Consider the following 16,282-nt stretch of genomic DNA (forward strand, 5'->3'; position numbering starts at 1 on the left):
AAAAAGTCATTAGGTCCATCATACTTAAGATATTTAAGCGGTAATGTGAACAAAAATATATCTGATTTTAAGACATTTTAAGACTTTTTATTAGGAAAAAAATATTATTTAAGACATTGTAAGACTTTTTAAGGACCTGCGGATACCCTGTGTTACCAATGATTGTTATTACCTTTTATTTAAGCTTTTTGAATTAGACTTGAGATAAATGAAATGGCAGTGGTATGTTTCATTGTAAGGGAAATAATGTTGCTTCTGTTATTTATTTACTCTTCTGTTGGTCATGACTTACTTAATTCTGTGAAACACAAAAAATATTTTGAGAGATGTCTTGAGGTATGGAGTCTTAATAAAATACTAATAAACAGCCAATATTCTAACAATATGCATACTAATAAGCATGGGCGACATTAGGGGGGGGCAAGGGGGGGCAGTTGCCCCCCCTGTGGTTAGTCATGGAATCCTCGACAGCCCCGCTGCAACTGCTTTAGCCAAGCTTAGGCTCGGTTGTACTTGGGAACTAGACGGTGCTATATAACCCTCAAACGAAAGCAAAGCAATTGAAGATCTGGCAAACTATCCAACGTGTTTTTGCAGCGTTGAGCAATGTAGTCAATCACAGACATATCTGTTGTTTCCGAACAATTAGAAACACTTGTCAGAATTCACTCACTGCTGAAAGCGCCTGATCGGTTTTTATTAAGTGCCGTTTTGTGCGCTCGTGAATCATCTTGAGTGTAGATGCGATGTAAATAAAATATTAATTGTGTAGTTTAGAGAGCTTTATTAATTATAACGGAATTTTGTTAGATCTCTATGAAATTTTAGTGATAATAAGGGGAGCGTGCTTTGCACTTTCCAGGCTATAATCCATTTAGAATTTGTATGAAACTTTCGTTTTTCGGCACATGCAAGCTGATATGTTTTGGGAGTGACATTTGCATATTTACGCTGGGTTTATTCTCGAAATAACGGTGAAGCAATAGACGGGATAAAAATATATTTTCCCCTTCTCCCAAAACAACTTACTGTTTCAGCTATAAAATAGTTCAGTTTTGTATGTAATGGCAAAATGTTTATATTTAGTTTCGTTTTTTATTTAGCTAATTTAGAAAAACGCTTGGAGCATTTTTTATTCGTTAAATATATATATATTTACCGAACAGCGCCCAGCGGAAGACTGATCATAGTCTGTTTGATCAGTTTGCCTTCTCAAATCATCACAATTGCCTAAAATGAAATCTATAGATATAAAACAGTTCAAGTATAAAACAATGGTAGTTTAAACGTTACAAATAAATGTGCGCTATATGCGCATAGTTTGTGCAGAAAGTGGAAGCTAAAGCTTGCAGGACATCGAGGCACCAGCGCGATCACTTGCATTTTTTTCATTGGAAGCAATTTAAAATTATCCGTCATTTTTGCTCACAAAGTACGAGTAATACATCGAAAAAAACGTTACAGCATTTTTATAAAACAAGGAAAACAAAAATTATGTGCTTTCTGCCGTCTGGTTCTTGAACAGGAGTGCTTAACAAAATGAAGCGAAATGCATGCCTCACAGACATAATAAATACATTTATAGAAAGCTTTAAATTATTACTTAACGAAATAAAACAAATCAAAAGCACAAACTCTTTCATGTAATCCGTAAAGATAAATTTCTCTCTAAAGGCGCGTCCAAAAAGGAGATTGCGAGTCAGGATCTTTGCGACACGGACTCAGAATACACAAAATAATTAATAAATAATTCATTTATGTCCTTACTCTTTCCTCGACACATTCATTGTTATTTATTTTTGCCGGTGCTTGGGGCGAGTTTTAGCCTATTGTGTGCGCTTGAACGTGGATTCAGTTGCGCTAAAGCACACTAAACGGTGTCTTGAGTCGGTCTCAAAAGTGAAAGCGAAAGTGAAGTTTCGTGTTGTTTCCACCAGCGCGGCATTTTTTTTCTTCACCATAATTGATGGATGTCTAAATTATGAAAATAAGGAGAAGCCTAAAACAGGCCCGATGCGGCCCGGGTCTGAACTATGACGTGAAAATTGGCCCGAAGCCGTAGCCCTGGGGTGTAAAAAAAAGTCAGGGCCCATCGGCCCGGGCTGAAGTGCAGCGCTTTAATTGACTGCTTTGATGGGCTGCAATACCCTAGGGCACTGTTTTAATGCTTACATCTGATTTTTTTTTCTTGCCCCCCCTGACTCAAGAGTCAAATGTCGCCCATGCTAATAAGTGACTAGTTAACAGTAAATAGTGTTTCCTAATCCAGAGTGTTACCAAATCATTAACTACAAGTAAAGACAGAAACTAGCTATTTTGTCTTTTAATAGCACAAAACTGATTTGACAAGATTTTTTGTAGAATTTCTCAGTGCTTTTTACACCCAAGCTCATTCAAAACTCAAATCTTGCTATCCAGAGGAACAAACCATGGAAAAGAAAAGCAAGCACTTACAAAGCACATATGAGGATTTGGCCAAAGAACTGGCATTAATATGTGAACACCAGGGTTTGATAAATAAAAAAAAAAATGTAGCAACATAAACTGCTGTATTGTTGAGATGAAGTCTTTATATCTGTTATGACACCCTAACAAAATAAAGACACCCACCTGTCCACCACCTCTCCTTTCCTTTCACGGGCAATCATGTCTAGTAAGGTCTGCCTCAGATGGTCCCGAATGCAGCCGTAACGAACCACCTGATCTCTGAAGATGATGAGACCTAGATTATAGACGTTCTCTACGTTATTCTGCTGAACATACACCCGGTCCTGTGCAAAAACAGAATAGGAGACAGAGAGAAAGATGAAGCAAATAAAGGAAATAAAGCTACTCAAGCAACAATCCATTTGGTGTGAAACATAATACACAACCACACAGAAGAAAAAAAAAAAAAACTAAAATATATATTTGAAATAGGGCTGTCGTGATTTATTGATTCTAATCGACTATTCAATTTTGAAAAATCCTCAAATCCCCATTTCATTTTGCCCGTGTTGACTAACCCGCAAAATACCGGAAATGGCACATTTCACGGACAAGAATTCATTAAAAGGCATTATTAGACTGTTTTCCAACAATGCATTTTATATAAAACCCATTTAAAAGTCATAATTAAGAATAATTGTGAATTCACAAATGCTACAAATCAGTAAAAAAAAAATATATGCAATGCAGGTTTAATATATGTGCATCAATTCGTGTGCATGTACACGTGTAGGGTTACATATGTGCATCTCACAGAAGCTCCGTTCACAGGAACTGTCATCATTTACATGTGGAGCATCTTAAACTCCATCACTGCATGTTGTTGTGAGTTTGGGTTTATTATAACGTTCATCTGGGAAGGTAAAGTGAACCATTTCATCTGATTTGTAAGGTAAATCGTTTATAAACCTATGCAAACTCAGAAGTGTTCATCACGATTTCAAAATAAAAGTTTAAACCCTCACTCTGAGTTTACACTTTTTGATGTCCACATATTCGTCAAATTACTGCGGTTATAGCATTTCTGTGGTAAAGATATGGCCAAATATTAAAGATTAAGTGGACACTTGAATTAAATGTGGTTTAGTCGATATTAAATAAGGATTAGATCGCCAGTAATGTATAAAAACAATCGCCTGCAGGCTTTTGTTGTAATGCGTAATGTACATTAGCTCTATTGTTTATAATACATTATGCATTTCAACAGTTTTGTGCAATAAACCCATATGATTTCTTGCTTTTGGTTTTTTATTTGAACTATTATTGCATCCAAGCTATTATGTATGTATTTTAAGTAATTGTATTGTTCACTTACTACCAGAAAAAAGCTTAATTATAATTATAGGGTCCTATGAAATCCATTAAAATTTTTCTATACTGTTTTAATGGTTGAATTTCTTTTTTTGTTTTTGTTTGTTTTTTTATCAAAAAGCCTGTCTAAATAATTGAGTTTTACAGTTTTACTTTTACCAAATTCCTTTCCATTACTTTTCTGGATTCAATTTTAATGGTTCCATTAAAATGTAATAATCAAAAACATCTGCAATTAATTGATTTTATTAAAATAAAATGTTCTTAAGTAAAATTAAGTTGATTTTTTTTTGTGGGAAATTAGTCGTCTAGATTAATCGATATAAAAATAGTCATTAAGGGCAGCCCTAATTTGAAATATATTTGAAGAAATGCCAGTGCTTGCAAGACAGCAAAATAAAAGCTAAAGTTTTAGGCATTTGTTCTCCACATAATATAATATAAAACTTGATGGTAACTTGTAGGTTAGTTTAATCAAAATACATACATACATAGATAAACACATGTAGAGCATCCAAGTCACAAGTTTATGTAAAAATATGTTCTTAACAATAAATATGATTAAATATGATTCAACGCATAGCTGCATTAATTTCGTAACTTACCTGCCACCCTAATTAAAAAAAGTTTAGTAAACTACACAAATTCATGAAGTGAGCAAACGATGTCTCAAAATGTCTTGTGCACTCCAAAGGAGGCCATGAGGTTTTGAAATGACATAAGAGTGGGAAAATGATGACTTCATTTGTATTTTTATCCCTTTAACGCTCCCCTGCTAAAAGATGCAGATGCACTCACTGACCTCCAAATCTCCAGCAACTATTTAAATGGCAATTATAAAATGCAGATAAGCAGAATGATTGAGTCATATCAACCCAGCAATGCCTTGCAAGCCCTGTAATAAACTACCACTCAAAAATCAATCAATATACAATGAAAGGTTGTCATTCGGACTCACCATGTACATCAAGATGTCTCTGATCATCACCATAGCCGTCTGGTGGTCATTCCAGGCTTGATTCAGTGTTTGCAGAAAGTTGTTATTCAAGGAGTTTAACACATCCTCTCGTACCTTTTAACAGACAAAAACTGGGCGTAAGTACTGGATAAACAATGCTTCCTGCTAATTCAGATCAAGTCAGCAATTAGAAACCCAGCTTGGTGCAAACAGTTAACAAAATGCTCGTTATTTGCAAACTATTTGTTGAGGCCAGACAAATGTAAAGATATTCATTTGAACAAATGGCTGTCAATGTGTCTCTGCAGACCAACACAGACATTCACCATTAATGCAAGTTTTTTCTAATCTCTTTTTTGTTAAGGGACAGTGAATAGGAGAAGGAAAAATATGAAAATGTCTCTCTTCACCATAGTGAATGCAGAAATCTGAACTGCTTTTTGAAAACATTTAAATAAGTGTCAGAAACTAAGGATGATATCTGTTGATACTAGAAGTTAGGTGGTTATGCTGCCAAATGTTTAAGCTACAGTATAGACAGTCTCAGAAAATATGATAATGTGCAATATTACACAATTTGATGCACTAATGCATTCGTAAACATTTCAGGTAGGCCTACATGTCAGTTTTTCTGGAGGAAAAAATCTCTCACAACTGATGCTGTAAACTACTGAGAAACCTTTAATTTGGTACACTATTATAATATAAAAGGTTCAAACTGATGACTATTATAAAACTATTATAAAATACACTATTATATACTCAAACTATCATATTGAACTATATTCAAAGATTGATGTGGTTTGAAATTTATTAAAGGGGTCCTATTATGCTTTTTCACTTTTTGAACTTTTGCCAGTGTGTGGTGTGTATGTTTGGGCATAAAAAACAAATACAAAGTTACAAATCTCAAAGTCCACTCCAAAGGGAGATATTTAGTTTTTAAAAAGCCCCTTTTCAAGAACTACAACGAACGACTCGTTTGGACTACAGCGTTTGTTTTCCGGATGCAATGATGTCACAACACGGTATCCAGCCTACTGAAATTCAATTCGTTGACGGGTGGGGGATTCGCCTTATCGCCTAACTTTACCCATGTAATATGGACAGCCGCTTTTGGGATGCTACAGCGAGCCGTAGGTCGGCTCGTTTAAACGCAGCTTTAACTAAAGGTTCACGAACTGCTCCGAGTAGCCGTGCTGAAGCAACGCCATTCACGTGTGTTGTACAAAGGGTCCAAACCATAGACTGTAAAAAATATGGACGTAGTATCCGTGACGTCACCCGTAGGATTCTGAAGCGCTATTTTGAAGCCTGTTGTGGGCGGGATTCGGCCGTCGCCATCTTAGAATCGCGTCACTCCCGGATAATCAAAAATGGGCAAAAAGGCGGGACGTGGGTGGAGCTGGTTGCTGAAACCACGCCCGCCTAGCGCGACAGTGGCGACAGCAGCGGCAATCCCCCTGTCACTCAAGTGGCCACGCCCTTAATTATGCTGAACTTTAAGGCTTAATATAACTTAAACGGATGAGTTATAAAAAAATTCACCCCCCTCACAGTTGACATGAAGGGCAAAACTAGCTATATAGACCAAAACCATTTTTTTGAACCAGGCTGTAAACATACTTTTTTCTGCTGTAAAGTTGGGCATTTTAACATGGGGAGTCAATGGGACTGACTCTCTTTTGCAGCCAGTCTCTAGCGGCCAGTCGATGAATTGCATTTTAAGACACTTCCGTGTTGGTTTCAATAGAGAGAGCGGGAGGTTGCCCCTTGGTCCAAACACACGCAGATCAGCGGCTGATGTAAACACGAACTAGCACATGTCTACACCGCGCCGTAGACATGCGCAGTGTGTGGTAAGAGATTTATTTATCATACAGTGTAGATAGCTTCACTAGCCTTATGGTTTCAGGCGTGCAAATAATAAATACATTAGCACAATAATGATAATACGATAGGACCAACAATAGCGTAATATTTACTCACCCTTTATGCATCCTAGGTGTATATGACTTGCTTCTTTCAGACGAATGCAATCGGAGTTATATTAAATAAATTCTGGTACTCATAGAACAGCATAGACTGAAAATAAGTCGATCCATAATAAAAAAAATGCCTTACATGGCTCCGGGGCGGTCGGCAAAAGCCTCCTTTAGCGATCAGATGTGTTTGTGTAAAAAAAAAAAATATATATATATATATATATATAAAAACTAATCGAGCCGTTTGTGCCAGCCTGGGGAGAAAGATATTGTAATAATGTAAATTATGTGAAAAATAATGCGTTTTTCGAACAACTAAGCATGTGAGCATGTTCAAGTACACCTCAAAAACAAATTGAAGACTTTTTAAAGGAGCATAATAGGACCCCTTTAAATGTGCTTGGGGAAAAAAATGACCAGAATAAAAATGTGCCTAATAATTATGCACACACTATACTGTATCTCTCAACATACCCTCTGCTATTCATTCATTTCAGGCTATAACTTTTTATTAAAGTGAGAAAATTATGTCACTTGAACTGAATCAGCTAAAGCCATCTGTCACGCCACATTTAAGAGCGTCAAAATGCCATTTGTTGTTTGATTTTCATGATAAAACAGACTGAATTCAGGGTCAGTTTTACAGAACAGAACCTGCATTTATTGCACTGTTTTTATAACAAAGCATTAAAATAAGATTGCATTAATGCGCTATTACTGTATTATTATTACCTAAATTCAACATTAGAAACATTTTCTTCATGTACTATATTGCCAAAAGTACTGGGACACTTAAATGTATATAATAGGGTATTGTGTGCTTCCAATTTTATAGCAACAGTTTGGACAGGACCCTTTTCTATTCTAACATGACAATGCATCTCTGTATAAAGCAAGGTTCAAAAAGAAACTTAATTCAGTCAGTGAGGAAGAACCTGACTGATATGGTAAAACCAAGTTCTAATCCCAGCTGAACACCTCTGGTGTGACTTTAAATGCAGACCTTGAGCCAAAAACTCATCACCGGACACCAATGACTTGTACATTCACTATAGAGACCACCTTCATTAGAACAGAAAGGGCACTTCTAAAACTGTGGCAACAATAATGGAAACATAATTAATGTAAATAAAAAGTGCCTTTTTATCTCTGTTGTTGTTTTGAAAGTGTCAAAAACGACTAGCTATATGTACAAGTCATTGGTAATTGGTGATGAGTTTTTGGCTCAAGGTCTGCATTTAAAGTCACACCAGAGGTGTTAGGCTGGCTTTCTACAGACCAGTCAAGTTCTTCCACACTGACTGAATCAATCATTTTATTTTGAAATTTGCTTTACACACAGAAGCACCGTCATGTTAGAATAGAAGAGGGTCATGTCCATGTTGCTACAAAATTAAAATCATACAATACCCTAGAATATCATTATATGCTTAACATTAAGATTTCTTCTTACGGAAATGACTAAAGTAGTCAAACCTGTTCACTAGAAGTGGGTGTCTCAATACTTTTGGCAATACAGTATATTGTGTTTTCTGTCCCATTGATTGACATGATATAATAGTGTATCATCAGCTGATTTAAACAATTGTCAAGTCTATAATAGTGCTGATATAGTGCTTAATGGCAGATTCACTGGTGCACCCCTATCTGAAACAAAAAGTGCACCTACGGACAGAAAGTGAATTTGTGCTTTCATTCTGCCTTTTTCTCCCACATTGGTCTAAACAGACAAACTGCACAAAACATTAAGCAGGTTTACATACAAGTTCTTGAGCCGATTATGCTTAATAAGCCGAAAACGCATGTGGCCATGTAAACGCAGTAACCCATTTTCTTTTCATTTCTAAGGTCATTTACGGTCTAAGCATAAATCGGTCGACACAGGCAGTTTTTTGCCTCTTACCCTGACTTTGCACGGCATATAAATGCAATAACCCACTTATTGAAGTGCGCATGTGCAATACGTAAGAGGAACACATCGATAGTGCAGATTTAAGCGCATCTAGACAGAGCATACATTTTGCTGTAAAGAAAATAGGAAATGTGACCATGGACTAGGGCTGGGCGATTAATCGAAAAATAATCGAAATCGACATTCAGAACCTATAATCGTTAAAATTTTTCCAGGAAGATTATTTCAATTACTTTCCCTTTAAAAAACACAAGCGCTCCGTTACGTTATTCCGCCGACATGTCGATGGAGAGCTTAAACAGTATTTATACAGTAAAAAGTATTTACAGGATATACAAGAGTAATTTTATTTAGAGGAGATACTGCTTATTTTCTACTTTTAATATGAAAAACATTTAAAATTATTTATTTTGTTTCCAATAGTGCAAGTTATTTATTTTCACTAATTTAAGAAAAATGTGACTTTTCGTTTTAAGCAATGCTTGCTTTAATTTCAGTTGTTCAACACTGATGTTCAATTAATAATCATAGATCGTAGATAGTGTGTTTCCTTCAATTATTTTAAAATCAAGTAATGCACCCTTCATCCAAAAATCTCTCGCTTGTAATATGTGAACATATTTACTGTACAAAACTTGTCAGTGAACTATGAGGGCAAAAAAATAATTATTATATAAATATAATTAAATATAATTTTATTAATAAATAAAATAATCGTTCATTAATCGTAATCGGGTTAAAATGTTCAATTAATCGAGATTTTGATTCTAAGCCAAATTGCCCAGCCCTACCATGGACCACAAAACCAGTCATATGGTTAAATTTTACAAAACTGAGATTTATACATCACATGAAAGCTCAATAAATAAGCTTTCTATTGATATATAGTTTGTTAGGATAGGACAATATTTGGCCGAGATACATCTATTTGAAAATCTGAAATCTAAGGGTGCAAAGAAATCAAAATACTGAGAAAATCACCTTTAAAGTTGTCCAAATTAAGTTCTTAACAATGCATATTACTAATCAAAAATTACATTTTGATAGGTTTACAGTAGGAATTTTACAAAATATCTTCATGAAACATGATCTTTACTTAATATCCTAATGATTTTTGACATAAAAGAAAAATCAATAATTTTGACCCATACAAAGTATTTTTGGCTATTGCTACAAATAAACCCCAGCGACTTAAGACTGGATTTGTGGTCCAGGGTCACATATATAACAGAAGTAGATTCTTATGATTCATAAAATGAAAAAAGTGTTCTCATCTTGTACAGCAGAAGTAGAAGTGATTCAGTCACAACGCTGCATTTATACAGTAACTGCATGAGAGGATAATATGCACTGTAAGATTCATGCTGGCATGTCGCAAGCTTCATTTAACATCACAACTGACAAACACATGGAATACTCAGAGACACCAGATTTATTAATAAAGTCGCGTAAACGCAGCGTAGTTGCAATGTCAGGATACTGATGCACATGTAAACGGGGAAACCTGGTTATTTTAATAAGCTGATATTTGTGATTTATCAGCTTACCGGTGTGCATGTAAATAAGCTCATTCATGTTGGTATGAACCAGCCTTTACTTGAAAATCACTAGGGTTGTTCCGATTCCGATACTAGTATCGGAAATGCCGCCGATACCACAAAAAATCTAGCATCGGAATCGGCGAGTACTTGAACCCATGTACCGATCCGATACCATTTTCTTAAGATACAAATTATTCCCGCTAGCAAATCAGAAGCCAGTTCTTCTTCGCGGCTCAGAATGCAAACAGTGTTGCCACAAGCAACCACTGTTTAGAGCAGCGAAGAAGAAATACAAATGTGCTAGCAGTTTGTCCGCTAAAACGGCGGCATGTCTCATATGTAGGGCTTTATGATTTCTGCGATGCGGAAAACACGGACGGAATCGCAGAATCCAGTCAAAATGGAATTTACAGTTTAACGCGGAACGTCACGGAATTTGTCAAAGTTTGATGCATTAATCAAAGGTAGTTCATTACACTTAAATCGAATCGTGACGTGGACTAATATTAAGCCAAAAACCGACTGTTTAAATATGAATTAATGCGTGGTTCTGTGTTAATGAATTGTACAGGCGCGTGGTTAGCCCTTCAGTGTAATTTTTCGACGTGCAGGGTCCTCCTCTACATTAAATAAGAAACCCTGGGCATCAATAAGCTGACACAAAAGGCACTGGGAATTGTATAATCATGATTAAAATATATATTGGGTAATAATATTGCCAATATTGCATATATATCGGGTGAGATTTTTCAATGCAAAGTAGGGATGCTCATTTCGGTTAATTTTCCTGACCGACAACCGCTGCTCGTTATCCGAACATTAACCGTTAACTGATAAAATTTGAATAATAAATTAGTTTAAAATAAAAATAGAATGCACGAGTATCTGTGATGATACATTAAAAATACAAGCAAATGTTTTATTTTAACGTGCAAACAGCAGCATACAGTGCAACATAAAAAACTGTATTGACATATAACTTAAATTATCACGCATCAGCAGCGGTTCTGAGAACAGAGAAAATCTGAATGAAAAAAAAGAATAATATAAATAGGCCTACACTAAATATGTATAAATTAAATAACTACCTAATTAAGATGACAAAACTAAAACACACTGAATCCTTTTATGCGCTTTGAAGAACTGTACCGGTCTTATTCTTCTCGTCGGACATAAAAATATATAGCAGGCCAGCCAATACCTCAGTGTGCCTAGTTTTTAACATGTCCACATGCTATACGGATAGGCAGGACCGCTGCCTGTTAACTCTTAGATCCGCGAAAAAAACACCATCACAAAAACCCTTTCAATTTGCGGTTCGGGACTTCCATCCACTGTCATATGCGTGAGGAGAAGCGCGTGTTTTACAGCGTTCAGCAATAGCCAATCACAGACATGTATGTTGATTTGATTATCACTGTGGCCAATCAGAGGAGGCTATGTTACAATCCACTCACCAACCAAAGTGCCGGTTTCAGTTTTGCTGAAACTACACTTTCACGAACTCTCTTATTAAAACAAAGAAAGTGTTGGCATTATATAAATAAGAGATTAATTGTGCAGTGTAAAGGTTATTTTATTACTTTTTAATAACTTTATGAGATTGCGATGAACTACTCTAAGATGAGTGATAGCTTTCCAGTGATTGTAACGGGAGCGCCTATTGCGCACTTTCTAGACTATAATTCATTCAGAATTTGAATACATTCACTCACGGATTCACTCTCTAATAACCCAATATCGCCTCTTGCCATTGAGTTGCATATACTACATCTGTTTACTAAGTAAAGGTGAAGCGAAATATGTCTGTACAGCCACACTGCACGTGTCGACACGCGCGCGTGAGTAAACAGATAACTTACAAATAGCATTATTTCTTTCACCATGCAGCAAACGTTAAAAAAAAAAAGAATAGAAAAAAACCCTTTTAAACCGTTTAACTGATAGTAATAATCGGTTAAAATTCTTACTGTCGGTTAACGGTTAAACGGTCAATATGAGCATCCCTAATGCAAAGTCACAGCAGTTTTATTTATATCACACTATTTACACACTTACTAACACATAACCCAACCCCTGCCCCTAAATCTAACCATTTGTCAATAAAACAGAGATATAACAGGCAGATAATACTACAATCGCAATTTGTTAAAAAAAATGAATATTCCAAGTCTTCCGAGGCAAAACGATTGATTTGTGAGAGGAACAGACACGGTCTGTGCCTTGTGACCGATTACATCATGCTAATTTCGGAGAGTAAAGCCCCGGTCACACTAGACTTTGAGCAAGCGAAATTCCTTCGGATGCTGCTGCAATGGTCGTGATATGACGTCATGCTATGCAGCTTCTTTTTAAAAAGTTAAATTCAGCACATGACACTAATAATACATTTAAATGTAAAAACATACAATCTATTACACTTTACCGCAGTGCTGCAGTTTTAAATGTTTAAATTAAAGGTTCTTTTCATTCAGCTAGAGGTCATGCTGTGACGTATCGATCTCCTGTTGGTCACACAGAGTCATGTGATGCGAATTCATTGGTCAGAGTTCACCAAACTTCAACTTTCAGACGCAGCGAAATGCGATAATATTTCACACAGGCTTGCGTTTCCGGTCTAACGCATTCGCATGCGTATGAATGGAAGTCAATGGAACGAAAAGTGCAGTGTGACCGCACCTTAACTTTTTAAATGAGATGTGAGCATGTTAACGAAGCAGGATCATTTTCAGCGATTAAAACCTTATGTTTTACTCTCTTCTCCGCATAAAAATATCGTATGGCTTCAGAAGACTTGTTTGTAATGCTTTTATACTGCTTGTTTGTGGTCAGTTTTTGCAATAAATTCCTGTGACTGTAATTATATGTGGGTAGATTTAGGGTAGGGGTGGGTTTAGATGTTCCAATCATTACATTATTTATGTGTTTTACAAATGCACGCAAACCATTAAATTAAGGCAATCAACTGTAAACAATGGAGGATCCTGCGCGTCAAAAACGACGCTAGAGGGGTACCTTGAGCATCAAAATGCAATGCCAAATATGTGACGACTTGAGAGTGAGACCGTGTTGGATGTCCCTGTCCACTGAATTTGTGTTGGACAGAGCATCCTCTGGGAACGCATGAACTAAAGCATCTACCAAACACATAAGTGTACATGTAACATACTGGCGTTCAACTGTGGAAAAGCACAGAATGGTTTCAGGTTAGACAATGTCACCCTCACTGTGGAGAAAAGGTACGCCAGAGACGTCTGGTTCTTACTTTGTTGATGAGATGTTCTGTGACCACCTCCCTCAGGCCTGTGTAGAGCTTCTCTCCGTGCTTGTGCAGTACCATGGTGTAGGCGTTCCTGTAGAGCTCCTCAAAGCTCAGCCCACTGTTGTTCTTCCTCTGAATCTCCTGGATGGCATTCTTCAAGAGATCCCAGATGTTGTTGACATACTTCTCATCCATGGTCATCTGAGATAAAACAGAGAGAAGAGCGAAAACCATTAATGGGGGAAAGGTGATACATGAAGCTTTCAACTGTTTGACACAATGAAGGTTACCAAAATTCAAAAGTTATGCACTCTTTTTACCACAGCATCAGTACATGTTGGCTTACAGAAGCAGTAGCTTACTCTACATGACCGTTTACACCAAGGACGATAACTACACTCTTAAAAAGAAAGGTTTTTTTTTTAAGAGCGACTGCCATAGAAGAACCCGTTTTAATTTCCTCAAAGAACTTTTCAGTAAACAGTTCTTAAAATAAACATTTTTTCTTAGTGTGAAGAGCATTTTGATAATCTAAAGATAATCTTTTTCCACTGTAAAGAACCTTTTGTGGAATGAAAACTTTCCAAGAATGTTTCTTTGTGGAACCTTTTATGCCAATAAATAACCTTTATTTTTATCAGTGTATGACAGCTGTAAAAATTTAATAATAGTCAGCTATAGCAGTAGCAACACAGTATATCATTGGAATCACTTTCGAAATGATTATATTTTTCCCCAGCTAATTAACAATAATCCATAAGGCTTCAAAGATGACAAAACTGCAGCTCACGATTATTATAAACAGAATGTTATTGTGCATTGGTGTGGACTGTGGTTGCTAATATAGCTATCATTCAGGTATGAATGGTTATTAAAACTTTATAGTTATAGTTATGATACAGTTATCATCCTTAGCAGGAACAGACTTTTACTGTGGCTCAGCATAACTGAACTGCAAACTGGTTAGATTGGTTAAACGATCAATTTAAACTTAATTACACTAAGCCAAGCTGAAAAAAAGTGAGAATGTAATTCATTACATAAGATATATCAGACAATGTGTCCTTTACATTAAAGAAACACCATTTTCAAACAAAACATACCACAAAGAGAACATTAGCTTTGAAATTAAATAAAATCAGCTACACCGACTAAAATGCAGAAAGAAATGATTGTGCATTTTGTGCTTATCAATCAGCCATAGCGAAAGTTACTTTTAAAAGTAATGCATTAAAATATTAAGCTACTCTCTAAATAAGTAACTAATTACGTTACTTAATATGGAAAGTAATGCATTACATTACTTTTGCTTTATTTTTTAAATCTGGGCAGGGCTTGCTTGTTTGTTTTAATATAAATAGTTATTTTTTTGCAAATGGCTCAGGCTTAGAGAAAAGTAAATTCATGTGTGTACAGCAGACCGCAGAAGAACAAATGTCAACTCTTTAGCAATAAAAAAGGAAAACAAATGTTAGATTAATATCCAGAGTAATTTTTGCTTATTAGTACGGATGAATTGGATCATCGAAGGTCAGCAGCAAAGACATCGGTTAATAAAATGGGATTAAATACATAAAGGATATTTATATTATTTAACATTTAATTATTGCAGGTTTGCGTTGAATTTCAGTGCTTTTATTCATTTTGAAGAACACTGTATCTTTTTTTTTTTTTAGTGAGTGAGATGAATTAATGCATGTTCACATTTATTCTAGAACTAAAGTAACATCTTACTCACGATTTCTCTCAACATGGGGACAGGAGAGCTTTTAATCAATAAATGGGGGGAAAAGTAACTCAGACATTTTCTTGTCAATTAATTACTAGTAACTTGGAAAAAGTACTATTATAAAGTAACTTGCGTTACTTGTAATGCGTTACCCCCAACACTGAATATGATAAACCCTGCAAGGAAATCTGTGTGAACTTTAGGAATAGCAGATGAAGACTCAAAAGTTAGTTCTAAGAAAATATACAGCACTATTCAGTATTTGTTTGATCAGAGAACACTCTTTTGATGTTGTATGACACTCACACATGGCATCTTACTATACCCCTAGACTACTAAGGCAAAGCAAGTTAAACAGTATATAATAAAGGGAAGCTGTCTCAATTTTTGAGCAACTTAACGCTTATCCTGGCTTGTTCTGGATATTTGCTTGACACAAAAATCATGCAGCTCAACAAATGTGATTCAGAACCAGAGTTGCCTGACCATGGGAATGATTCATCATTTTCTCAGAGTCCCATTTTCCACAAAAAACCCATCATATCAGAGATGGTCATGGTTTTACAGCTGACAAGCCAATCTCAATGCCCTTTGTATTGCAGTATATTTGCAATAAGGGGTTAGGGTATATTTAGATCAGTACAGTTGTAATTGTTATATATATATCCACATTAAAACTCTCCAACAGCTTTAGTGCTACAGAACTCGTTTCTTCGCAGGCAATAACTTAACGTGTCATGTGTGACAACAAACATACAAACAGTAACGTTACATGTATGACGCAAAACGTCGTCACAGACAAACCGACCTCCCACAAACAACGTTACTCGAACAAATGTTTTGATCACTGACTAATTGTACATGCTCACTAAAGGACCCACTAGAGTGAAATCAGTGTATTTGGCTCAATGCGCATTTATTTGTGCTCATCTGCTGCTGTTAAACAGGTTAGCCAGCTAGCAGGCTAACGTTAGCTGACTTGTCATTAGTATTCAAGTTGAGGTAACGTTAAAAAGCAACGCAAGAGCTTCTAAACCTAGGCCAGGCAGCTACCTCTTTAATGGTCTATTCGCTTATTTGTGGGATTTGGGAAAACA

At 36.0% G+C, this 16,282-nt stretch overlaps 1 protein-coding gene across 2 annotated transcripts in view; it reads right to left on the reverse strand.

Moving 5' to 3' along the window:
* The window catches only part of cul3b (cullin 3b), a 32,331-nt gene that overhangs the window by 15,598 nt on the left and 451 nt on the right, over positions 1-16,282 (reverse strand). For both annotated transcript variants that reach the window (XM_073817486.1, XM_073817487.1), the window contains exons 2-4: positions 13,460-13,657; positions 4,757-4,870; positions 2,611-2,771 (exon numbers count right to left, since the gene is read on the reverse strand). In XM_073817486.1, the coding sequence (XP_073673587.1) occupies positions 2,611-2,771; positions 4,757-4,870; positions 13,460-13,657 (473 nt within the window). The remainder of the gene's footprint in view (positions 1-2,610; positions 2,772-4,756; positions 4,871-13,459; positions 13,658-16,282) is intronic.

Source organism: Garra rufa, chromosome 14 (assembly GCF_049309525.1).
Source record: "Garra rufa chromosome 14, GarRuf1.0, whole genome shotgun sequence".
Taxonomy (NCBI): Eukaryota; Metazoa; Chordata; class Actinopteri; order Cypriniformes; family Cyprinidae; genus Garra; species Garra rufa.